At 33.9% G+C, this 27997-nt stretch overlaps 1 protein-coding gene across 1 annotated transcript; it reads right to left on the reverse strand.

Annotated features, from left to right (window-relative positions):
- On the reverse strand, positions 1-26652 carry LOC129746059 (facilitated trehalose transporter Tret1-2 homolog). Its single transcript, XM_055739489.1, has 5 exons — positions 26353-26652; positions 10958-11176; positions 10757-10892; positions 10346-10537; positions 1-1885 (listed from the first exon to the last, which is right to left on the reverse strand). Exons 2-5 carry the CDS (start codon positions 11162-11164, stop codon positions 786-788), a joined length of 1635 nt encoding a protein of 544 aa, XP_055595464.1. The 5' UTR covers positions 11165-11176; positions 26353-26652; the 3' UTR covers positions 1-785.
- Positions 26653-27997: the final 1345 nt, after the last annotated feature.

Genomic DNA, 27997 nt, shown 5'->3' on the forward strand with positions numbered 1-27997 from the left:
ACATAACTAAAAATTGTTTTTATTTTAAAAAATCTAACTAATCTTACCTTTTGCAACTTAACCAAATATTTGTCGGGTAATCATGAACTTTAGAAGCGAAAAGAATGAAAAATTTGAAATATCATGCATGCTTGAATCTTTTTTTAGAATTTATTTGATAGATAAGTTGTTTTAAAAAAATAACTCACAACTTAGAGAATTTCAAACTCCTCAATTTGAAGTCCTTACACCCTAATCTAAAGAGTTCAACGGCTATTTTAAATTATTCGTTAACATATTCTATCGACACATTATCGCTCAACCAATTTCTGTCAACGAGCAGATATCTTAATAACTGATTTATCTCCTATAGAATTAATAATTATTTTCTGCATTACTGTTCATGACGACGACGAAGTTGACGCGCTTATTGATGAGACTGGTTGGATCAATTTTGCTGACCGACCTTAATTGAGTTTCTCTTTTATGAAGCAGCGAGAAAAAAAAATCGCCGTCTCTAAATGATTTTGTATTCAAAACTGTTCACTGGACCCGATGCCGGTTTCAATTGAACCGCATGCTGGACGCAGACCATCAGAGAGTTCGGAGGCAAACCAGCTCCAGGTTATTTGCACAGTTTTACGAGCTTGAGCGGGTTTTAAGAGCGCGAACTTATATTAATAGTTAAATTTTGCGCTAGCTGCTCGCCGCTTACTAATATTGCTCGGCTCAACTCATTTTGATTAATTAAAACAAATGATCTTTTAAGTACGGTCAAACGAGTTGTTTTGGGTGCGAAGTCGATATCACGTTGCAGAAGATGATGACAATTCGATGCTATCCTCCTCGTCGGAATTCGGTCGTTTGTTTTCCTGTTTACCTCTGAAATGGGCTTCGATTTCTTCGAGAGATTTACCCTTGGTTTCAGGAACGAAAAGGCACACGAAGATCACCCCCAACAGTGAAATGACTCCATAAAAGATGAACACATTGGCACTTTGCATCCCTGCTACCATAGTTGGGTACAGTTTGATGATTATAAAGGACATAACGTAGGTAAAGAACACTGAAATCCCCGAAGCAGGTCCTCGCACTTTCAGCGGAAACAGTTCGGCCATCATCGAGAAAGGCATCGTGAGAAATCCCAAAGTACTCGTAAAAATGTAGGTGATGATCAAGAAGGTCGGAACCCACGACAACTCTTCCGGCAGAGGGAAATAAATGCAACCGGCAATCCCAAACATGCAAATTGTCATCCCACATCCGGAGAATATCGATGGCGGCTTCCTGCCCAAGCTGTCCAAAATGTAAGCCACCAGAACTGTTGCCACGACTCGAGTCACCCCGATCAATACCGTACAGAGAAACGGATCAATCATGACGCCAGCCTCCGAGGAAACCTTAGCGGCATAAACCACTACCACGAATATTCCGGAAAACTGTTGAAATCCGAAAAATCCGATAATCACCCCTAACGGTTTGTAAACCTGTGGCTGCCGTATCATATCCCACAGTCGCTCTTTTCCTGCCATTTTTTGCAAAGTGATCCTATCTTTCAACCGTTTCAGTTCGTGCTCAATTTCCGGTATCACCTTCCTAGTGGTCCCATAGCCTCGAATCCGCTTCAAAGAACGTTCCGCTTCAGGCTCCCGTTCCTTGGACATCAACCATACGGGAGATTCGGGCATCGGTATCAGCAAAGCTAGCGAAAGCACACAACATCCGGCCGCCAAACCGGCCACCAGTCGGAAGTTCTCCGGAATGAAGTACCCAAAGGTGTAGATGATCAGGATACCAACGGCGATGGCCAGCGATGTTAGGATAGTGAGACGGCCTCTCAGATGGGGAAGTGCTATTTCCGCCGAGTAGATTGCGGCTGGAGCGCTCACCAAACCGATGACCAGTCCTGGAATAAAAGATACCAATCAAATTGTATCCAATGGTTTCAGAAAGTTAATTTGATTATAAATTTTTTCACAAACTATCAAAGTTCATAGACGCAGCAATTGAAAATTCTGTTTACAAAGTTTACAGAGTTTTTCTCGTATTTTTATATAATTGACTAGCTGATCCCGTACGAACTTCGTTACGCAATTATAAAAATGTGATTAAATAAGATTATGTTTTTCAAACAAAGTATAATATTCCTTACACTGAATAAAAAATTGATCATTCAGTAAGAGTATTCTTATTAAAACGTTGGAAAACCACCACATTCCATCCGTTCTTCAATTTGTTCGTTTAACCGTATAGTTTCCAAAAAAAATGTCGCGAAAACTGTTGCTGGTTCATGAGAATGATGCTTCTTCGTCACATGACTATCCGAAATTGTATACCCATAATTCTCAATAAATAACTGTGCACAAATTTTCCCCATCGATCATATGCATTAACTTTTAACTCATAATTCCACAATACGGATCGATTTGTCTTACCCCAAAAACCCCGTGTGCTAGTTCCCACTTCCATTAAATTTACCGTCTCTTCAAATCCTGATGTGAAATTTGTAATCCCAAATCGAAGCATAATAACGTCATTATCTAAAAACCATAAACAGTTAATATGGACGACCCCTTTTGCAGATCCTTTACACAAAGTTTGATACTTGAAATCGATTGCCCGTCCCTGAAACTTCCCGGGTGGCAATTTTTATCTAGATCTAGTAAATAATATTGTCTAAATCGCAAAAACAGTGATAAGATAATATGGACGATCCCTTTTGCCGACTTGTTACACAAAATTTGATACAGTTAATATGGACGACCCCTTTTTCCGACCCCTGCCCTGTCCCAAATTTGTATAATTGGTATCAATTGTTCGTTTATAAAAACTCCCGTGTAAAAATTTTTCATCTCAATCCGGTGCATAATAACGTCAATATCGCAAAAAAAAACAATGAACAGGTAATAAAGGGTGATACGGTCAAAACTTGGTCAATATCAATGTAGGAAATATAGTTGTTTAGTAAGAAATAAAGAAAATTAAATAAAACAATAAAATATATAAATTCCAAATGTAGTCGGAACTTACAAGTAATTATTTAGTGTGCACGAGAGTTCTGAATCCATCTACTATATGTTCGAATCAATTTCGAACGGGAGAGTTGATTGTGCATCGAAGGGGAGAGAAAGCATCGGTAGAATGAGTTCGAATATTTAGTTCTCTGAGAGAACCTGAAGTCCAACCGGACTGGTAAAAGGCAGTTAGAAAAGTGTTGTTGTGAAGAACGAAACGTTTTGCGAGAATTGCGGTATCGTAATAAAAAAAATTATAAGTGTTCGATGGATGAAAATAAGGCCAGTGAAATGGTTGAGAAACTCCAGTCACGACAATCAACTTGACGTATTTCTTTCAATTTTGCATTTAAAAAACACCCCTCATTCTGAAGGTGTGTGTGTGTGTGCGTAGAATTTTGCTCCTATTTTGATTTTGGAATTCATTCTTCAGTTGTCAAAATGCCGTCCAAGGAAGAAGAGCAGCGTATCAAAATTTTGCTCGCGCATCGCGAAAATCCGAGCTACTCGCACGCAAAGCTGATAAAAACGCTAAAAGTTGCCAAATCAACCGTTACAAATGTAATTAAAGTGTTTGGGGAACGTTTTTCGACAGCCAGGTAGTCTGAATCAGGGGGAAATCGAAAACCGGAAGCCGCTGAGACGACAAAGAGAGTTGTCGGTAGTTTCAAGTGAAACCCTAACCTCTCTCTCTGAGATGCCGCAAATAAGGTGGGTGAATCGTCTACAACCGTGCATTGAGCCCAAAAACGAGCCGGACTATCGACTTACAAGAAGGTAGTGACTCCAAATCGCGATGATAAACAAAATACGACGGCCAAAGCGCGATCCCGAAAGCTGTACACGACGATGCTGACGAAGCTTGACTGCGTGGTAATGGACGACGAAACCTACGTCAAAGCCGACTACAAGCAGCTTCCGGGACAGGAGTTTTATACGGCAAAAGGAAGGGGGAAGGTAGCAGATATTTTCAAGCACATGAAACTGTCAAAGTTCGCGAAGAAATATCTGGTTTGGCAAGCCATCTGTACCTGTGGCTTGAAAAGCAGCAATTTCATTGCTTCCGGGACTGTCAACCAAGAAATTTACGTGAAAGAGTGTTTGAATAAACGTCTGCTACCTTTCCTGAAGAAACACGGTTGTTCCGTACTGTTTTGGCCGGATTTGGCATCTTGCCATTACGGTAAAAAGGCCATGGAGTGGTACGCCGCCAACAAAGTGCAGGTGGTTCCCAAGGACAAGAACCCTCCCAACACGCCAGAGCTCCGCCCAATTGAGAAATACTGGGCTATTGTCAAGCGGAACCTAAAGAAGACCAAAAAAAAATCTGCTAAGAACGAGCAGCAGTTCAAGGCAAACTGGCTTTCTGCGGCGAAGAAGGTGGACAAGGTGGCTGTACAAAATCTGATGGCAGGGGTTCAGCGTAAGGCCCGACAATTCGGATTTGGAGAAGCGGAAGCTTAACTGAATATTTTTCCTGAATTTTATACTAATTAAACTTGAAAAAAAAATTTAATTTGATTTTTTAAATAAACGATTTCACCGATTTACACGCGTTTTTCCTTGACCAAATTTTGACAGTATCACCCTTTATGGACGACCCCTCTGGCCGACCCTTTACAAAATTCGATACCTGAAATCGGCTGCCCGTCTTTTAAAGCCCACATGTGTGAGTTTTCATTGCAATCCAATGTACAATAACGTCCATATTCATATTCTCATTTTGAAATCCAACTAAAAAACAAAATCGGTTTTTTTTTATTTATGCACCCAAAACTAGAGTTTTCGAGTAAGTTTCATAAAAATAATCATGAAAGATTTTTTTAAATCCTTAAAAACGATATAAAATCTGGTGATAAGCCTTAATAAAAAAAATTGATTTATTCAGTTTTTTTTTCTTAATTATCGATGAGTAATTCTTAGGTTTTGACCAAATTTTCCCAGATATTGCCCGGATTTTGGTCGACAATTTTGAAATCAAATGCCCGAATTTTGCAGGTTTTCAAATAAAATAGCCCAGATTGTCCAGCCCGGAAAAATCTGGCATCCTTAAATTAAGATGTTAGAAATTCTGAAAAATTGCAAATTGATAAAAAGTTGAAAAAAACAGCTACCTTGGAAATTCATCAAAAATTCTGTGTTTCGTATTTTGAAAATCAAAAGATGCAAAAATGTGCCAAATAATTTCAAATTTCCAAGCCTCTTTTCAAAAATTTTTTTTAGTATGACTTTAAAAAAAATCCGGTTCATTGATTGAAAAGTACGGGTTTTACATCACTTATTTACAGTTTTTGTGTTTTTTATATTAAAAACGTTCTGAAAGAAAATATATCCTTGTGCGCAACGTAACTAACTTCAGCTTTCTTTGACACGAGGTTATTTTTTAAGCATTTTGTAGCTTATTTAATAAAGCTACAACTTTATTTCTGCAGTATTTTTTTCAGATTTTTTTCTTAGACTTTGAATAACGGAATGTGTTATAGCTGAATATTGCCTGAGAAACATATTTGAGTTACATTACGAGGTTTCCAAAATAAATTTTGTGCAAATCGGTTGAGAAACAAGAGAGATATGTATTAGTGTAGGTTTTAGTAAGGAGTGTCAAATTTAAATCTTTTATAGCACTGAATTATGCTAGTCAAAATTCAAAATTGTGACTTAAATCATACAGAAAAGATCAAGTTGTTTTTTTTAGGATTGTTTTTCCCCTAAATTTATGTATCACTATGAGCCCTCCTTCAAGCATGGATATTAGATAAAATAAAATAATTAAATTAAAATAATTAAATCTGCTGAACGAAAAACATTGGAGTAAAATATGCAAATTAGAAAGATTTTATTTTGTTTTAATTTTCATCCCTTCTGCCAATCCACTTAATACTAAAATCTTAATCCACTAGAGCCTGGCGCAGTTTATTTGGGAAGAAATATAGCAAAAATAATTTGAAAACAGTCCGAATGCATTCCATTGCTAGTATTATTTTCGTCATATTGTCATCAAAATTCGTGTTTCTCTGTTTTTAACATTAAGCTATTTCGATTAGCGATCTAACTGTGGTCGAGTTAACGATTTAACTAGCGCCACTGACTTTTCAGTTATCTAAGCCGAGAACTACTTTTAATAATAACCTTTTTGAAATCTAAACATTAATTAAGTTTCGAAGCTTTCAATTTTTTCAAAGTTCGATTTTTTCCTTCAAAGAATCTGATGGATAAATTTACGATTTGTTTTTTTTCCAGAAATTTAACTAAAATCAGTTTTACTTGAATTAGTAGAGCGAAAACTTTCGAGTAAAAATCAATGACAAAATCTAAGGCATTCTAAAAATCTGTTTCTGCCAAAAACTTCTAGTTTCACTTTTTGAATTTCACATACCAATTCTCATACTTGATTCTGCAGATAAAAGTAAAAACTGTGATCTAAAAAAGCTTTGAAGGTCATTTTTAAGGTTTGAGATTCTGTAGACTAATTGTTTCATATTTAAACCACTGATCATACTGACAGGACACTTAGAACAAAAATTCGATCATTTTCTGGCTATTTTTTTTTTGTCAAATTTAGCAGGTTCGCAAAACCGACGGCTGGTGGCGAACCTATAATTTTTCCGGTAGAAATGCCCTGTAGGAAAAATGTACCTGTTTTGCACGATTTTATCGTCTGAATTGCCTGTTTTGCAAAAGTCGGGTGGCACTTTCTAACTGGGTTAGCATTTCTTCAAATCGATCGATGCGCACTCTGGAATCGATATTGCGTACTATCGATTCCAGAGTGCGTAAATTATCCAAAAAACGAAATCGACTGTCCAGTCAGTATGGTCAGTGTTTAAACTCTGCGTGATTCGGAATAAATAATCAACTAGGTTGTCTAGGTTTTGAATCCCTGAGAAAAAATAAACCAAGCCATAAAACTTTAACATTCAACTAAAGCCTTCACTTTTTATGAGAATTTTCAATTTTTTGAAATTAAAATTTTAAATATCTTTGAACATAAAAACAAAATTTCGAGTTACGTACTCTAAGTATAAGTATTTTGAAATCAATTATTCCAAATTTGATCAACATTTTTAAAACTCTCTAATTGTCTTATATATAAAAATGGAAGCGTTTTCTTTGTAACAACATCACGTATGAATGGTCGGTCGGAATGAAGTGAAATTTGGTATCCGAGGGTTTTTGGGTCAGAGATGGTTTGTATAATAGTTTCAAATATCTCACTTTTCATGAAAGGGGGGTCCCCATACAAAATTATCTCTACATCTCTTCTTATATATAAAAATGGAGGCGTTTTCTTTGTTATAACATCACGTATGAATGGTCGGTCAGAATGAAGTGAAATTTGGTATCCGAGGGTTTTTTGGGTCAGAGATTGTTTGAATAATAGTTTCAAGAATCTCACTTTTATGGAAGGTGTTCCCAATACAAATTCAACTTTATTTGTTACGATTTCCATAAGAATCGATTCGCGAGCACGATGAAGTTAAGGACGTGTAGATGAAATCAAACATTTATTACGATTTCATAAGAAGGTAAAACGAAGTTTATCGGGTCAGCTAGTTTCATATAAATTTTACTGTTTCTTGAAAAAATAATTCTAATATGATCAACAGTATTGTTGATATGATGTGATAGAAAAAATAATAAAAAATTCATTTTTTTAAAGAATATTTTGTTTTATTGACAGTTTTGGACTCGATATGATTTATATGGACCGATTTTATATGGACCGTAAATGTTAATTTTAAACAAAGATTTCAAGTGATTATTTATAAAAATCGGCTGAAAATTGAAGACGCTATTGTTATTTTACTAAAACAGTAATATTTGCATTTTTGAATAATTTAACGAACCGCAGTGTACTAATCTTAATAAAGGAAGAATTAAACATGATAAATCTCACTCGCTCCAAGCCAAAATTGATCACTAACTTACCAGAAGGTCACATGCCAAATTTCAATAAGATCTGACCATGAGGAGGGGTTGCTCGAGTCTCAAGCGATAATGGGATTTTAAAAGCATGTGATGCAAATCAAAAGAGAGTAGCAAAAATACTGGTTTTCCATTATTAACTTTTTTGTTCATCAGAAGACTGCTTATTTTGAATACTTTTCTCAAAGCCTGAATTGAGGCAAATATTTTACTCAAAGATTGCAACACCATTCGACTTGAAACAAAAACATTATTGCCGTTCAAAGATTATATTTTGGCCGCAAATTGTCGTCTAAGACGCAATAATAGTCTTAACTTAGGTTTGAAGGAAATTATTCAGAAAAAGCAATCGGCAGGTGAAAAAAAAGTTATTAATGAAAAACCAGTATATTTGTTCCTCCCGAGTAAAAAACCTTAAAATCGCATTAATGCTTGAGGCTCAAACAACCCGTCCCCATGGTCAGATCTTTTTGAAATTTGGCATGTGACCTTCTAGTAAGCTAATGATTAATTCTCGCGCGAGCTTTCATTACGTCGTATGAAACAAAATGTAAACAAACAGTTTTATTACGAAAAAATACAAAAACTGACATAAACTAGTCACAACTTCTTTCCATTTTGAATATTTGTAGCATATTTGTAGAATATTCTATAAGTGAAATACAAAGTTTAAAGTTGTTTTGATAACTTTTGCAGTTTTCTGTGAATTCTTAAGATGTTTCATACAACGTAATGAAAGGTCACGCGAGAATTTTAGTTTGAAGTGAGTGAGATTTATCATGATCAATTCTTCCTATATGAGGATTAGTACACTGCGGTTTGTTAAATGATTCAAAAATGCAAAAAATTCGTTTATGATAAATAACCATAACTTCTTCAATTTTAAACCAATTCCGACAAATAACCACTTGAAATCTTTGTTTCAAATTCACATTTAAGGTCTATAGAAAATCAGATTTTTTAAATGTCACCATCGAGTCTAAAACTATCGATGAAACAAAATGTATTCTTTGAAAATGCGTTTTTAATCATTTTTTAATCATCACATCAATAATACAGAGCCCGTTCGATTTTGGCAACACGCCCGTGCATTTTGTGTTGCCAAAATCAAACGGTTTTTTTTCTCAACTTTTTTTTCAGTTATTTTTACAAAACAACTATTATTATAATCAAAAACGTTATTTTTAGTCAATTTCCGACCATTTGCAGTCATTTCTAATTTTTTTAACATGTTTTTGATGCATTTACACTTTTCTTTTTTTGTTTATAATGCTTGTTTCCATTTGTTAAAACTTTGTTATTTTGAACTGTTTATTATCAGTGATACTTTCATGAAGGGTGTCCCACGTCAAATTGCATCACTTTGCAAACGCTGTAGAAAATCACTCATTGGGTATTTTTGCTTAAAAACTTGCATAAAGATAACTGAAAGTGTATTCAGTTATCTTTATGCAAATTTTCAAACAAAAATACCCAATGAGTGATTTTCTACAGCGTTTGCAAAGTGATGCAATTTGACGTGGGACACCCTTCATGAAAGTATCACTGATATTAAGGGGGGGGTAGGGTCTAACGGGTATAAAAAAAACACCATTTTCACGATTTTTTTCTAGAGCTATCGTTCAAACAAATGTATTCAAATTTTTTGCATTATACAAAGCATTGTTAAAAGAACATTTGGTAATTTTTTCGTAGAAAAATATTGAAAAATGAGCCGGTGACGGAGCATTTTCGAGGATGCCTTTTAGAAAACAGGATTTGCGGTGGACACTGTATCTCAGCTCAGAATCATCTGAATTCAAAAAATCAGAGCAAAATATTTTTAATAGATGTTTTTCTGGACCCCAACGTTTTTATTTAACTTAAAAATATTTTTATGAAATTTTTGTGGCTGATTGAAGTAAAAACTACGATTTTTCACTTAAAAATCCGCCATTTTTCACCTATAAAATCTCTCCAAAGTAAAAAAATCAAAAAAGAAAAACGTTGGGGTCTGGTATTTTATATGTTGAAACTATGTTCCAAATTTGAAAAGAATCGGATAAGTAGTTTTCAAATGACGATGTCCACGGACTTTAAAAATGTGCTTTCGAGAAAAACGCGTTTGAAGTTTCTGCTCTTGCTTTCTTGCAGTATTAGATAGGAGGAGATAAAGGCCTATAACTTCTACAGTTTTGCTTCAATTGACTTGAAAATTTGACACAACATTCTTGAAATGTTTTACAATAAGAAAATAAAAAAATAAAAAAATCGATTTTTTGAAAGTGTTAGACCCTACCCCCCCCTTAAACAGTTCAAAATTATCATTAACGGGATATCCCATTATCTTGAATTTCCCCGAACAAAGTGATATTGTTTTTTTTTAATCACACGTCGTCATCCACGTTTAGGTAAGCTATGAGCATTCAAATAATTAGTTTTCTTACCGATAATCACCCGCGCAATCATTATCTGGGTATACATCAGCTCGAAGTTGCTCCGGCTGGCAACCGCCATCAGGGTCCAAGACACGATGGACAACACATTAATGAAGACCAGCGTCTTTTTGCGCCCGATCCGGTCCAACAGCACACCGGAAAGCAACCCACCGAATGGGCAGGCGAACGAATTAACGGAAACTGAAAAATAGAGAACGTAAGAGAGAAATATCTGAGAGTGCTATAAAAAGATTTCTTGGTGGATGTCCATGCTACTTGCGTTAGATCTACGGTGCTTGCATACATTTAGGCGTTTAAGAATGTGTGCTATAATGTGCCATGCGAGTTGAGGTGAAACGTGCGCGTCAACTGACTCTTCTGTTTATAGTTTTAACATATCATAACAGGAGAGAAACTTACCAAACCAAGAGGCCTGTTCGGGCCCAAGGCTCATTGGGTCACCGGCCTTGGTGAGGGAATGTAACGTTATTGCCGAGTATCCCAATCCCATGCCGGAAGAGAGAACAGTTAAATTGGCCAAAATACTCATTGTCAACTGAAATGATGGAGAGAAAAATGGTTTATCATTCGGTTAAGTTAATATTGATGTGCAAATTTTACCTGCATTCGATTACTACGGCGATTGGCCAGACGAACAATGTCCGTCATGGACCCGTGAATGTCTGCGGAAAGTCCCTGTTCTACATTTTTATGCTTCCCGGATCCGGTTGTCAGGGAAGGGTTGAACAGTTGCAAGTTTTGATTTGGCGCAAGCTGACGAAATTCTTCTTCTTCGTCACATGTCGAAGGCCGTTTCTCAACAGGCATAGTGAAAGTTATCTGCCGAAGTAAATGAAAAAAAAGTTATTATAAAAGGAATCAAGTAGTTTTCAATAAGAGAATGTACGATGAAGTTAGACATAGAAAAAACAATCTAACGTTTTTCACTTGTTACTACTGACTATCAATGATCAATCATGAGTTTTTTTTATCTACTTGTAACAAAACAAGACATCTTAACAAGACTCAAGTACCACTTGAAGATTTATCGAAAGTTTTTCAATCAAGAACCTTGTGTGTGTCAACTTTAAATAAAATTTACAAAATCAGTTTTTTTTTGTTGGGGAAAGGCCACTGTGACCAGATTTGAGATCTTTTATAGCATTAACCTGCGTTACTTTATGCTTCCAGATACACTGTCGCTATTGATAAGAGACAGATGAACACTGGTTTAGCATTTAATGAGCACACACATATGTGCAACCTTACGTTACAATAGTTTACACTAGAAATCTTGAGTGCAACGATATGTTATTTTGAAAGACCCATCCATATGTATTAGACTGCCCCAAATTTGTATGGGAAATTTAAAACCTGTAAAATGTTATACGCTGCAGGCTGAAATTGATCCTAGTCTTAGTACAAGATCTCATGCCAAATTTGGGCGAGATCGGATCACGGGAAGGGGTCGCTCAACGAGCCTGAAGTTTGTATGGGATTGCGAGACATGTTGTTCGGGAGAAACATGAAAAACCAGTTTTTCATCAATAACGCTGGTTTCCTTCGGTCGGTTTCTTTCAAAAACGGTTTTTCTTAAAGCCTGAATTATGAAAAATATTTCATCCGAAGACTGCATTTCAATTAGAGTTAAGATAAGAAAGTTATTAGGCTCCCAAAATGGGCTAACTTTTTTAAGGATGGTATTCATCACTGACAATGAGTCGAGGCGGTCGAATATATTGACGGCTCATTTACAGTGCTGAATATAGCCCAGTTTTGAAGCCTAATAACTTTTTTATCTTAACTCTTATCGAAATGCAGTCTTCGGATGAAATATTTTTCATAGTTTAGGCTTTAAGAAAACCCGTTTTTGAAAGAAATCGGCCGACGGAAACCAAAGTTATTGATGAAAAACTGGTTTTTCATGTTTCTCCCGAACAAAATGTCTCGCAATCCCATACAAACTTCAGGCTCGTTGAGCGACCCCTTCCCGTGATCCGATCTCGCCCAAATTTGGCATGAGATCTTGTACTAGGCCAAGGATCAATTTTAGCTTGCAGCGCATAACTTTTTCAAAAGTCGGGTCATTTGGGGCACTCTAATATGTAGGGGAGAGTGAGGATACTTGATCCCTGGGGATACTTGATTCCTTAGCTATATCTCGAAACTGGAATGTCGTACAAAGATCAAATGTTCTAGCAAATGTGCCAAAATGAGCAAAATAACAATGCTTGTGGTTTAAAACATTTTAACAAAATAATTGTTTGAGTAATTGAACTTTGTTTGAAAAATTTCACAAAATGTAACTTGAAGATCTTTTTTCATCACTTTAAAATGTTCCTTACATGGGAAATTATGAAAAAAATATATGTTCCAATGTATCAATCGTTCGAGCGTAAAATGAACTTCATAATGCCATATTTTCAAAGCAATGGAAAACTTTCAACTTTTCTAGTTTCAAGTTTTCTAAAATGTTGATTATGGGTACAATTGATCCCCTAGAGTTGGGTACAATTGATCCCCCTTCCAAACGGCATATTTTTCTTCTGAATTGATCGTTATGATTGCTGATTACGAAATTACTAACATTTATCCAAAAACTAATATTTATCAAACAATTGTCTGAAGAAAAGAGCAAAAATAATTAATTTTCTCTTAATTATAAAAAATAGCGCCTTGAAGTATGCAATGTTATTAACGTTGAGACAAAGTTATAGAATTTTCTTCTTATGTCTGCTATAAATTGTGAAATAAGAACAAACATGACCAAAATAGTCAATTAACATTCTATCTTGGGGTTTTGTTTGATTTTTATACAAGGATTAGGGCTTCCTGAGTAAAAGATCAAGTCTCCTGCAATAGGGGATCAAGTCTCCCCTAACTTCAGAAAAATCGCAATTTTTTTAATCCCACGAAAATGCTTCTAGTTCATCAACGGGTTCCACTATCGTTCTAATTTTTGGAGCATAGAAACTTGAAGTTACAAGCTGTCAGAAAATGTCAAAGACGGCGAGTTGCTAAATTTTTCCAAAAAGATATGGTGATAATAAGAAAATGGGATCAAGTATCCCCACTCTCCCCTATCTATGCACTCAAGCGTACAAACTTCCAGAAGTGAACGAGCTTTGAAGAACATATTTCACGCTACACGATACACGAGGTGATTTCATTTTTCTTAGAGATTATTTCATCATTCCTGGTAAGATAGGATGTATTGATATATTAGCAATCACTCTGCCTCTCTGCTAAATCAAATATTATTAAATTGATTGACTTCTACATCCCTAGGCCTTCTCTTGTACATATGTAGGTATGATCAAACAGAATAATTTTTTTATAAAATTTGCCCCAGTGAGCGGAGCCTCGCTGTTTACCGGGTGCCAATAAAAACAAATCATGAGAAGTGCATCGTATCAAGTGATTGATAATGGGGTACCCCCCCTGGATTTTATGCTTAAGGATTTGCAATACGTCGTCTTCGTCGTCGTTGTCGTCGGGAGATAAGAGTTTCACCCATGTGCTGCAGCAGCCATCAAAGTGATTGGAGTGCATGCCTAACAGTTTAAAAAAAAATACATTTCTATCAACTGCAGCCCGATTAGAATCGGCGGTTGGTAACATCAAAAGGAAACTATCTTCCCTATCTTCTATCTCTAGTAGGTACCACACCGCTTGTTTTGATTCTATTGTGACTTGTTAGATTCTTCTGAAGAATTTTCTTATCTATTACACAAAATATAAAATGATTAAATGGTTTGGAACTAAGATTGTGATGCGCATTCGATAAAAGCCTAAAGCCTAAAGCCTAATCTTAAATCTGGACGCACTGTATATTTTACCACAGTGCTCCTAGTAGTCGGATCTGGAATGTTTTGACAGTACTTTGTTTTGGAATATTTCCTCTATCAGTGCATAAAAATTTCATTACGTTTCGGTTTGTTTCAAAACGTTTTACGTGATAGGAAAATTAATTTTGAACTCCCATATCAAAAACCCGACGTTTTGTCTGGTTTAAAAATCGAGAAATCGTTGAAAATGGTCAAATCGATCGTGTGCAGCATTCTCAGACGTTTCCGTTAGCTTCATACTATCGATCGGAAGGTTCGCACCAAGCGTCATAGAGGATCTAAGGATCGGAAACTGCATTTAAAGGTGTTGAGAACGATCAAGGCAAACCCAGGGCAATCAGACTATGACCTCGTCAAGAAACTCAATGCCGAGCGAAGGAATAGATAATCTTATCGGGCTAGTAAGCAACCAAACCGGACATTGAAGCAGAATGTAGTAGCCAAAGGACGTGCCCGGAAGTTATACAACAAGGTTTTAACGAAGTTCGACGTATGCATACTCATGGATGACGTACGTGAAAATTCAAAATTCAAATTTTGCTAAAAAAAATAACACCAAAAATACACAATAAATAGGGAAATCGATTTCAAGCATCATTTGTTTACACATAGTAATCAAACAAACTCAAAAATAATAAACTCATCGATAAATTTTCCAAAATGATGTTTCACATTCTGAACTAGACATTTACTAAGCAGTCTAGTTTGAAAATTTTAAATAAATATTCTCTAATGACATATTTAGACAAATAATTGAATTCTAAAATAAATGCCAGATCAAGTAAAATATTAACCATGACTGATTGCTAGGAAAATGATAATAATTGTTATTTATTATTCATCTTAAATTACATTTCTTTTCTTCATTTTCAACTGAAAGGTTGACTAAAAACCCCTTGTAGGGTTTTGAATTGGAAAAAAATCACAATTTGAAATGTGATTTTTTTTAAGAAGAAAATAAAAATTTATGTTTTAAGAACACCAAAAATTTAGAATTGAAAAACATAGATAACGTTATCAAAAATATTTCTAAAAATTTAATAAATTTGACATTTAAAATTCGGGAGAATTATTTAAAAATTGTAAAAATGTACTATAAAATTCGGAAAACTTATTTGAAAATAATTTTTTAAATTTTTAAATCTTTGTTTTTCAAATGTGTCAGTTTTAAGTATAATCAATCATTGATGGCTGGTTAACTATCAAACCTACATTTAAGAAAAAAATCTGATTTTGATTTTCATTCAATTCAATTAAGGAATAATATGTTGATGATGATGATGCATAAGCTTAAAAAATTAAAATTCAACAGTTTTCAATAATTTGGAAATTGACACTAGTAAAACGATTAGATTTTTTCATTAAAAATATCTAAAATTGAATCTATATATATAAAACAGGGAGAGAGACAGACCATACAGAAATGTGCGAACACGCAAAACTCTTCACTGGATCATCCGATTTGCATGCGATTTTTTTTGTTGTGTTCGTCTTCACGCGAAGAATAACACAACGGAGAGATAATTTCGAAAATGTTTTTGTGGAATTTGAAAATTAATTTTTAGTTTTTATTAGTATCAAATAAAAGTCATGGCACCCAATTTCCATTTTTTTTTTCATTCGAATCACCCAGAGTAGGAAGGCGCCAAAAGCAATCAAGGCTTACTGATGTGCATCCATCTCTCTATACGAAGTTTTGGCGCCCATTTTCGTTGCAAGTGTACTTTTCACGTGGCACCAGTAAAATGGATGCTTGGATGTGATTTTCCCTATGGGGTTCCGCAACTACGAAACATAGCAAAGCCTGTACGAAGAATATTGACAAAATTTGTAATTTTTTGCATCAGAATCAAGGCAATTCTAAGATTTTTTTTAGATGTTTGTTCGGTCACCGTTATTTTTTTTTTGAAATGTCGTTTTCTTTTAGCAACTCAAGCAATATGGCTGTAAAATTTCCAATAGACACAAAACAAACTTAATGAGATTGAATTGAAACATTTCTTTATCAAATCGTTTTTAATGAGTTTTGGTAACACCAAAAGAAAGTCATATAACTGGTAAAAGATCACCTTAATTTATTTTTTGTTGATTTTATCCAGTTAGTTTGAGAATTGAAGGTTATTAATTTTGTAAATTGAAACATTATCATAAAAACTGATTGGAGGATCAGGAAACATTGGAAAATCCACACTACCTTTCATGCTCAGTGGTTAATCGGAACTTTAGAAAATTTTAGCTATATAGGACTTTATCTTGATATCAGATCCAATTCTCAGCTTCAAAAGTCAGAAAAAAAAGATCGTACTCAATATTATCATCAAGTACTAAAAACTTGAAAGAATATAAAAATTAAATTTAAATAATAAGCATGCCACCTAAAATTTCGAATATTTAAGTATAGAGAAAAATCTGAACCAATGCACAAAAATACAAAAAAAGTTTCGTACCAGATATCAGATCTAAAAAAACAATCTGTCAAGCATAAGTAAATTAAAGAACATAAACACTTAAATTCGATCAAAAAAAATTAAATCAAGATCAACGAAAATCCAGCTTTTAAATTAACGTTTCAATATAACTGAAAATCCAGATTCATAAAGCCAAATTTAGAATATTGATTCAAATTAACAATAAAACTCAGAATTAAATTTAACTGTTTGGATAACAGTTTCTTATCTTAGCTTAGCTTAGCTTAGCTTAGCTTGATTGACTACTCACATCCACCCTAAATCATTGAACTCGGAATACAACCTGAAGAATATTTAAGTTCGATATATTTTAATAAGCTTCGTAGACATAGTTGATGTTTTTTTTTAAATGATGGAAATCTTTTAAAAACAACCGCATTTCGAATTCCATGATCGTAGGCGTGGCTCAGTAGAACGAATTCCACATCGCCAATGGTTGCTACTCCGTGATTGACCGAGGCCATCAATTTTGTCCAGAGGTCAAAAGAATGGTGTCTGGGATTGACAGCACATTCACAATGAACAAAACTGATGCTCTCTCTTTAAACATCAATAACGACGCCGGCCACGTCCTAGTAGTCAATAGACAGATCTTGGAAAAGAGAGAAAGGGATTAAAGAACAAATTTGTGCTTTAGGACCGAGGTTACCTCTGCATCCTAGCAAATAATTATTTTTTGAGGATGGGAGGAGGGATATGATCAGGAGACACTTTTGACTAGTGTAAAAATCAAACCATGACAAACTATCAGTGTTCGGCATCGCTAACTGAAAAATTAGCGCCGCTAGTTAAATCGCTAACTCATTCAAAGTTAGCGATCGCTAATTTAATACGCTAAATGTGCCGAAAAAGTTATCGCTTTAAGCTTAAAGCGCTAATCGCTAATCGCTAACTGCTGAACAACATTTAGGCCGGAACAAATATTAAATTCTTCTTTTGTTACGCCCTTCCCCCCTTCGATTTTTTCAACTACCCAAGCGGGAGTGAATAAAGTTTCAAGAATTTCATTTGGATAAATTCGATAAATTGCTCGATTTTTTTTTACAAGCAGCAAAACATAACTGTCTAAGAGGGGAATTGTATCATCTCTGTGTTCTACAGATAAAAAAATTCTGAATTATTGATCAATTACCAGAACAAAAAACAGAATGTGAAAAATGGAAGCTATGTTTTTTTTTAAATTTGACTATAATTTTAATCGATTTATAGGTTTTGTGCAAAGTAGATGGTATGCAATTTCGTTGCAAACAATCTTTTGTGCAATTCATTCTCTTTTTTGCATTATTATTACATTATCCTCATTTAAAATCTTTAATCTGTTTTCCCCTTTTTTAAACTAGCAATAAACTAGTAACAACTTAAAAAAGTCAATTAACACGTTCGTCGCCACGGCACCCATATTCGGGTGACGGGTGTATTTCCTGGGGGGCCCCGTCACATCAAAAAGCGTGTGACGCTCTCTTACTTGAGTTTACCGCTCCGCTTCGCCACACGTTTCAAATATGGGAGTTCTCCCTCTTTTCTTACTCTCTCTTAAAATTTCTTTGGGCCCGGATAGTAAAACTACCAAAATGAGCGTGGCGACGAACGTGTAAATGCTATGGTGATTTTATCTTATTTTTATTTGAACTGATCTGTATAATCTCCAAAAAACTGTATTGTGAAAAGTAAATATCTCAACCACTTTAAAATAAACGCTGATTAAGGGACGTTAAACATAGATTTATATTTTTAACACCTTTTATTGTTATCTTCTTCTGTAAATGCTGCGTGCTAAAAGAGGGGAAAATGAAACTAAATACGCATTCCTCCAGTGAATCCAAAGAATGATGCCCAATGTCACCTCAACTTGATTAATGACAAAATATTCTTTCTGTCACTAATAGTTCGAGAGATTTATGCAAATATATGGGAGTTAGCGATCTTAAATTAGCGGAACAAAAAAATAGCGGATCTTTTTAATTCGCTAGATCAATCAAAACTTAGCGGCAAAATTAAACCGCTAACAAAAAGTTAGCGGACTAATTAGCGATTAGCGGATTAGCGTATTTGTGCCGAACACTGCAAACTATTGTATATTAATCTACGTTCCTTCTGATTTTATTAAAGAATTTGATTCTGTAGTCATCACTTTTGCTATTATTCAACAAACAAATTGTAAAAACTTTGTTATAGAATATCTACTTTATCTGATGTCTTTATCAAACTTGAAATATTTCCTTTGTTTATTAAATTCCTATTTACACAAACTGATGAATTCAATCAAAAGTAAAATAACTGATGGAATTGAATTCATCTTAAACAAAAAAAAACTTAATGTGTTTTATTCTCAGATAAATCTAACCAAGACATCATAGGATTTGGAAATAATTAAAGTTCTCATTACCAATGTAATATTCTGAAATCTCTCAACTTACAGTCTACCAATTTTCACTTTAAACACGAATTTTACTTTTCGCTTCAATTGCAATTTTTTTAATCTACAATGTCTCCAACAAGTTCACAATCAATGCTTCAAATCATTATTAATTTTTGCATTGTTTCTCCACTGTATTTACTGAACACAAAATAAAAATAGGACTAGAGCTATCGAAATCTTCGGCTCAGATCTTCAGTTATTACAATCATGTACTTCTTAAAAATTTAAAAATTTTCAAAAAATGCAACATGATGAATTCCACAAGATATCAATTCAACACATCTTTGAATTGAGAATGAATTTATACGGGAGTCGAATTGCCTAATGCAATTTTTACGCTAGGCTACATTTTCAAAACAGAATTGTGTAAATATTTTCTGAGAAGTGCATTCTAAAATTCGATGTTTTTTCCCTTTCAAATTTATAAATTGTTCACTGTCTTAAAAGTATGAAATAATTAAAAATAAGTAAGGTACTTAGCTTTAACCATTTTGCAGAGACCCGAGTTTGAACGGTGATTTTCAGAATATCCGGAAGTTTTGTTTCACCTAGCGTAGCAGTCCACAGCAATTAAAATTATCCTGGTTTAGAGCTTCAGAAACAACTCGGCCACACCACTTCCAAATCCGACTGCATTCCCTGTTGCAGCTACCAACTTCACCAAAACTTCGAAAAATTTCCATTTTTCGAGGCAACTTTAAAAAATTTCTTCGAGAGCAAAATTTAATTCGTCTTGACAAACCAGTCGATTGCTTCGATCCTCCATAACCTTTTCTGTTTGGATAACAGTTTCTTATCTTACGATCAAAAACTATAAATTTAAGTAATTTGCTAATATTTTGAATTTCTATTTTAAATACTCAAACTAGATTTGCTTTCATTCAGGGTTTGCCTGTTAAGAGGAAAATAATCTAAATACAAGAAAGTTTAAATTCTTTTTTTCTAAATTCTTTAATTCTTAGTGCAATTTGCCAATGCCTAACTGAAAATTGAAAAAAAATAATAATGACACAAATTTCGAAGACATTTTCAAACATTATATTGATTAAAAAAGTGTTGCTGTAAAATGAAATGAATAGTAACTTTTTTCTGAATTGATAAATATTTGTCAAACTCAGCTCTGTTAATTCACAATAAGATTCAATTAGTGTATTTAGTGCAAAGTCCGAAAAAAGACATTTGAAATAATTAAAAAAATTAAAAATAATTTTATATTCGTTATTCTTTAAATGTTCCGGGTACATATTTTAATTTTTCTATTCTGACGACCATGTTTAAAGAAAACTGTAATGTATTTTAATACAGAGGTTAACACAAATCGAAAATACAACTCTATTTATGACGACTCCGTCAAAAAAGATCTATTTTCTGTTGGAATCAATCTTCAACATTTTTTAAATACTTTATCAGATAGAGGTTTTTGAATAGGAATGATGACTAAACTAAATTGAAACTTGATAGATTAAGCGTTCTTAAGTTACCGGAACTGATCATTAGCAGAACTTTATTATACGCTACCTCAACAAGAAAATAAGTTCGCTAAACAAAAGTTAGCGAATTTATTAGAGCAAATCGTATGAGCGTTTTTGTGTCACGAACTGCCGGTTTTGAATATAAATTTATGTATGATATTTTCCATTCCATTAGCGGTTTTTTGAATGACCTTCAAATAATGAAATTCGAATAACGAACCATAACTCTGGATTTTTTTTCTGATACAAAGGTATCCACTAGCTTTTATACACTTAAAAGGAAGGCTGACTAAGGAACAGTGCTAAAATATAGAAAAATACTCAAAAATTACAGGCTTAACAAAGTTTGCCGGGTCAGCTAGTTTGATATAAAACTTCTTTAAAAATTCGTTAAATGAGGAAAAATAAACAAAAAGAAAACTTCTATAACTTTTTTCTTAGAACTCAAAATTATTTGAAGTCCTAGGGGAAAGTTTGGAATTAATTCACAACTTTAATTTTAAAATGATATGTTTTTGTTGCCTTAAAGTTGTGGCCTTGTCTAATTTATAAAAACCTTTTTAAATGTTATTTTGAGCATTGAGAAGAACAAGAAAATTTTTTAATTGAAGCTGAAATTGGATTCTTGAAGAATATTTCATGTAAGCATACGTTTGTAATAACATAAACAATTTTTTCGATCAAAATTTTTAGTAAAAAAGTAGAGGATATTAGATTTTAGATTTGTTTTGCTAATTCTGTGGACCATCGTGAGAGGTAAACGTCTGTTATATGGTGTCCAATTTGTCGATGTTTTAAATAAGTATTTATTAGATGAATTAATTTTATGTTCGTTTCAAACTCTGTTTTTGTTTAGTAACACTTCTTTATAAAAATCTATTCTAAAGACGATATATAATTTTTGTATGTGTCAAGTTTAGAGTTTTAATACAAATGGTTTATTGAATTGCTAATCGAAATTTACAATTAGAAATTTGTTTCAATTCGCGAACGTCATTGAGTGTCGTAAAATGACATGTCTCAAATCTAGGGTGATTTAAGAAGAAATTCCGCCGGAGGCAATCCAAATTTCTGAGTTGCTTGTTTCGACTTATTTTTAAACACCTTTTAGGATCAAGTAATTTCCCGATACTCCGATGAAAATTTTACTTGAAAAAAATCCCCATGGGGGGGTTAAACCCCTAAAACCCCCCCCGTTCGCACGGCCTTGGTACCACATATATAAATATATTAAAAATACAGTGAACTTTTCGAAGCAAAAATAGTTGCAATACCTAAAGAAAATCTACTGAAAACTTTGAAGATTGAAAAAAATATTGAAATTTTAAATTTATTTGTAAACCCGAATTTCTAAATCTACATTCTCAAGCTCATAAGCCTTCTTTTGAAAAACAAAAAACGCACTTTTGAATAAAAAGTTATTAAAAAGAGCAAACTTCACTTCATGGTGAATTAAAAAGAAAATAAAACAATTTTAATAGAATTTTAAAGAATAACACAAGATATAAACGTTAATGAAAACGCGTTTAAATGCATGAATAAAACAGTCACACAAAACTAATTATTGAATTTGAGTAAATCATAAGCATTTGTAGAAAATACTTTTCTTTTTAACGAGTACACTTGTTTCTAACACTAAATTTACGTGGATTACATAGGAAATAAGCGATTCGCTTAGGAGGGACATAATATAGCTTGTTTTTCTAATCGAGTCTCGGATAATCATGTTTGTTACTAAAAAGTGACCAACTTTTAGCCCTGGAATAACTTTAAACCATGGCCATAGGAACGGGGGGGTCTGGGGGTTAAACTAGGGTTACCATACGTACTCTTTTAAGAGTACATGTACTCTTTTTCGGTCGAGAAATGGGCGTACTCTTCTTTTTGTGAAAATTTACCAAATGTACTCTTTTTTTTTGTTGAAAGACAAATGATCTGAAAAACCTACATATTTCTTGCATTTTATGAGGTTGTTTCACATCTTTTGCTAAAACTACGAAAGGAATAAGACCTACAACAAATTACTTTAACATCTTGTTTTCAATAACATGGATTTTTAGTCGTAATAAAGTCATCGCGATAAGCTAGGCTTGCCAGATACTTTCAGAAAAAAGCGGGACATTTCATGACAAAAAAGCGGGACACAGCCGAAAAAAGCGGGACATTTAAGAAAATGTTATAAAAAAGCTTAATTGTACTGCCAAACTTATACGTATACCGTCAGCCAAAGTTATTCATAGAAAAAACACTAAAAGTTGTTTTAACGAGCATTGATTTTGCTCAGTTTTTCTAACATGACTTCTATTAAGACAATTTTGTCATGAACACGTTTATTTCCACGGTTCTCGCTAATCAACACGTTATTTGAGAGAGCTATTTCACGACCTACATGTCAACGCATGAAAAACTTTTATACAATAGCAAATATATTTCAAATTTGTTTAAAAAGTTTGAAAACTCAAGAAAAAATTTTTCATTGTATTCAATTTAACTAAGATTCTGTCGAAAAATTGTGATCTATAATCATTTGGAAGCAACTTATATAAAATTTTCTTCAAATCAAAGTTATTTACATTGCATTGGTCGAACGTGCTCCAAGAACGCTTAACATAATTTTATTGCATCTTTCCAGTATTGTCTAATGCAAACTCTGAAAATTTGAAACTTTGAAAAAAAAAAACATATTCGAAAGATTTTTTAAGTTGAACCAATGAATTGAAATAAAGAATAAAGTTTGATTTCTTCCAGTATAAGTCAGTGAATTTTGTAAAAGTTTTCCATAAAAAAAGCGGGACATTTCGTGGAAAAAGCGGGACGGCGGGACATTCCTCAAAAAAGCGGGACATGTCCCGCTTTTGCGGGACGGATGGCAACCCTACGATAAGCGCCTCTAAGTATGCAAACAATAATCAATACATTTTGATACTTTAGTAGCGTTATGGCATTCAAATAATGATTGTAAAGTAAATGTGCGCGACAATTAAAAAAAAAGTATTTTTGAAATGGATTGTTTTAAAATGTACTTTTTGTGGTATGTCTCTTAATACTGCTATCTTTTCGAATAATCCAACTTATGCATAACCTCGACAAATTGATAGAATTTGATTGAAAAGAAATATTTCTGTTTCCAATAACAGTAGAACCTTACTTATTCGAGGTAGTAGGGGGCTCCTCAGATGATACGAAGTGTACATCTTTTTCTTGAGTTGTGTATACCATCCGGGAGAAAAGCTCGATAATAAAATGGATCTTATATCAACCTGATGGCAGGAAGCCCAGAAAACCGAAGTTATATCGTTTCTCCTGATTTTTTGGGTAAATGATCTCAGTCTCAATGTACTCTTTTTGGTGTTTAGGGATCTGGTAACCCTAGGTTTAACCCCCCCTCCCCCCATGAGGATCCAAAAAAGGAAGCGAGGTATTCGACTCTTTATTTATAATTTTCAATCCAGAACCAATTTGTGATAATACAGCAAGGGTAATCAAGAGTAACAATCTAGACTAAAAACTAATGCCAAAACCTCAAAAACTCATCCCAAGTGAATAATGTTTTTCGAGATCATATGCATTTTCAGTTTTTTGAAAATAGTTTTCGAAATATTAAGAAGAGAAATTTTGTTATACATTCAAATTCGAAGTTCTTAAACTTAATTCTTGCACAAAATTCAATCATTTAAAGCTTCGAAATGGCAATCCAAAATTGAAAACTTTGATCCAGATAATTTAAATTCATATTTTATTTCTGATTCACAAATCAGATTAAAAATAAATAATTCAAATCGGGAATTTAGATTAAATCAGAACCGAATTTAAATAATACTAAAAGATTCATGAATGAGGGCTCTAAAACTTGGCTCATAAAATTCTGATCTGGAATAAATTTCGAAAATCGTTTTTTTTTGTAAATTTCAGAAATCGTATGCAAATTTGGATACAGATTCAAAGCGCATTTTTTAAATTCAGGTTTAGAATACAGATTCAAAATTCAAAAAAAGATTCAGCTCGTAAGTAAATTTTACAATCAACATATAATTATTGAGAAATTCAAGAGATCAAGAACTGAACACATTGCGGATCAAATACGAGATATCTTGTTTCTTCACTTGCCAACAGTGTGCTAGTCTTTGAAGTGTAGAATGAGGGTAGGCTTAATAGCTTCACGTTATCCAAACATACGGTAAAATTGTGCCTACAACGGACTGAATTTGATTGCTAAACTTTATTCGAAATAAATTGAACATAACATTTGCCGTAAAACCGTCCGTAACTTAAAAACGCTAAATTTGTAAAATTTAGTTTATCATTCATCATCCACAGGATTTTCATCACGGAATTGATTCTTTATTAAAAATGTATGCTGTTAAAGAATCTTCTTCACCTAAAAGATCTGCATAAAATTCTATTTTTTCCCGGTGTATTGTTTAACATTATTTACACATTAAGGACACCAAAATTTTGCATTTTATTTTTCCAGAATACAATAGATAAAATTTTGGTTTCATTATTAGAATCATAACATTTTAATTGGGATGGTGAAAACGCATCGTTAATCCCTCGATGAATAAAGCATACGAAAAAAAAACATTTTTTTTATTACTTTATTACAACTACTTTATTAAAAAGAAACATTTGAACTATGCTTTTTAATGGAGCATAGTGGCAAGTGAAAATATATCTCGTATTGGCCTGCAACGTGTGAATATTTCAGTTTTTAAACGCCAAATTTCATACTAAAATCATTAATTTGGTTCAAGTTTGCATCAAGCAAATTTGATCCGAAAATCTGATGATTTTTATCACAAATTTTTTTTTAAATTTGATTTATTTTCATCAAAGGAATTTGCGAATTAGTTTGGAAGAGTGGGCTTGTTTGATTTGAGTATAGAATAGTAAGAGTATAGAGTATAGTAAGAAATGGAAGGCTCTCCTAAAAAATCTTATGCTCAAATCAACTAAGTTTGATCTATCAGACTCATAAATAAATTTTAAGATGTTATCCACCGATGAAAGCGAATTAGTTCATCTTTTAGGTTAAGGATCAATTTTCTAAAGTTGCGATTTAATACGAAAACTTTTCAATTCGTTCATTGTTGGGCAAAAAATCATAGGTAAAAATCAGTCACCAAAACACCCTTCCCATGAGTCGGTTCTTCCAACGGCCCTGCTTTAAACCTTATTATTAAAACATATTTATGACGTTCATTTGATCTATCGTACGATGAATTACTTCCAAAAAATATCCAAGTAAACTTATAGTAGACGAACACCACAATCAAACTTCGAAAATTATCCCTAATATTCATAAAAAATTAAATTTCCTCAACCTTTGTAGGTCAATTAATACAAACATGGGTGAATACAACCCAATCAAAGTTCAATAGATATGTATGGTGTTTTTCGTTCAGCCACATGTCAATCGTTAATTTGCAAGCTCAGCCAAGTGCAATATTTGTTTCGCCAAACGACACGAAAACGGAACGTGTTTCTAATAAGAGATGCTTTCGGTGACACTCCGAACCAATGCCAACAAGCAAGCAGCATGATCTCATGGAGTAAGAATACTGCATCCAGATACTAATTAGCTAGTTTTATTATTAGATTTAAATATGGATTGACAGTATGTTCGATATTAATAAATCAATTTACATACACCGGTTTTCAAAGAAAGAATTCAAATTCGATTGATCCTTTCAGGAATAATTTGCGAGTAGGTCATTGAAACAGGTTTTGTGGATGGTGCTCTTGAAAATTGATACTGATTATCGTTATTTTTAGATTTTTAGACAACACACAAATAATCAATACTCACATTTGTTTATCGTGTTATCTTTCCGCTACCGTTGCCCTCCCAATAAAGTAACAATTTTTAACAATCCTTTTCACTCCGGCAGTGATACGAACATATTTATGAAGTGAGCACGTTTTCTGTGGTAGGTATTTTGTTCCGTTTTTGTTTTCAATTTCGCACTGCCACCAGACTATATGATATTCACAAACGACACTAAAAGAGACCGGCCCCTTTTTAACCTAAGATGAACAACAACAAACTCAAAACGAAAAATAACACTCAAAACATTCGATAGTAAACCACGCACATCTGGGCGCATTGGAAGCCGAAACGTGTCTGACTCAAACGAATCGCGCCGGGAGAAACTAGAGAATGACAGTTATGAAATAAAAAACAACAAAAAACAAAAAATAAAGGTATAGGTAATTCACACTCCTCAACATCACTCGATTCGTTATCGATGGTGTGCGCATATGCATAGGTTTGTGTTAATAAAATCAATCAGATTCCAGTGTAGCAAAAGTGGCAGCGGGAACGGAAGGATTTTGTTTTTGTAAGTCGCTTGGCGGCGCAACTAATTTAGCTTACTTGTAGAGAGAGAGAGACTGGAAGAAAATAATCTTGATGTAGGTAGGTACCTAGTAGGTATTCTCCGATTTATTGATGTTGAAGCTTTGAGTTTGTTGCTAGGTGTGAGAGTCGAGTAATTTAAATGGAAAGCTCGCATAAAAGCAGTCTTAGCGCGTTTTGCACGATTAAACCCATTTAGCAGAAAATGTTTAAGTCTTTGCATGCCTTTTTAGAGGAAACCTTGTCCGATGCCTTCGAAGCTATATATATTAATTCTACGGGATATGTCGTCTTCGGAAAAGTTGAAGCCAGAATATTTTTTGTAAGCTCAATATATTGGAATCTCATTTGCATTGCGTGAGAGTAAAATATTCAAGAAAAAGAAGAAAAAATGTGACGTTCTCCGAACAAATTTATTCGTTTTTCCATACAAAATTTCAAATCAAAACCCGGGAACCTAGATCTTAAAGTCTGTTTCACATAGAATTTGGTCGGATAAAATAGATCATTTCTCCGCAAAGAAATAACGTACAACAAAAGTAAAAATGTCATTTTGTAGGGTTTTTATTGCACTTTAAGGGAAAAAAATACATAAAAATCATTCGTCAGCTTTTCGGATAAGTTTTCGAACTTTTTTTGTGATACCACCCATCATTTTCTGCACAATACTGCTGGTAACCTCATTCGCCATCTTGTTCCACCTCTTTTCCATTTGAGCGGGTTTTTTCATGGTTCTGCCACATTTCTTCAGTTTGCCCTCAACTATTGCCAAATATTTCTTGATGGGACGGAAATCCGGACAGTTTGGTGGATTGATAATTTTTTCAACAAAATCTATCTTGTTCTCCTTATACCACTTGACGGCATCCCGGCTGTAGTGGCAGCTTGCCAGGTCCGGCCAGAACTTCTCCGGCGATCTTTACCCCTGACCACGTCGGTTTCTATACGTGAGTGTGCAGAATTTTCTCTCGCCTTTCGCGTTCCATCTTTGATAACTTTTGACTGACTGCTTCAATCTTGATGAAATTTTCACCACTAAGTAAACAAACCATCCGGATCAAAAAACTGTCAATAGATTCGCGATGTGACAACTAGG

This window comes from Uranotaenia lowii, chromosome 2 (assembly GCF_029784155.1).
Source record: "Uranotaenia lowii strain MFRU-FL chromosome 2, ASM2978415v1, whole genome shotgun sequence".
Taxonomy (NCBI): Eukaryota; Metazoa; Arthropoda; class Insecta; order Diptera; family Culicidae; genus Uranotaenia; species Uranotaenia lowii.

What these genes read in the sequence shown, in the direction of transcription:
- LOC129746059 (XM_055739489.1), bottom strand. Translation starts at nt 11,164, where the DNA reads ATGCCTGTTGAGAAACGGCCTTCGACATGTGACGAAGAAGAAGAATTT. An exon ending in GCCGTAGTAATCGAATGCAG is followed by an intron (nt 10,893 to 10,957) that starts GTAAAATTTGCA and finishes CCATCATTTCAG; the next exon opens with TTGACAATGAGTATTTTGGC. An exon ending in GATTGCGCGGGTGATTATCG is followed by an intron (nt 1,886 to 10,345) that starts GTAAGAAAACTA and finishes CTTTTATTCCAG; the next exon opens with GACTGGTCATCGGTTTGGTG.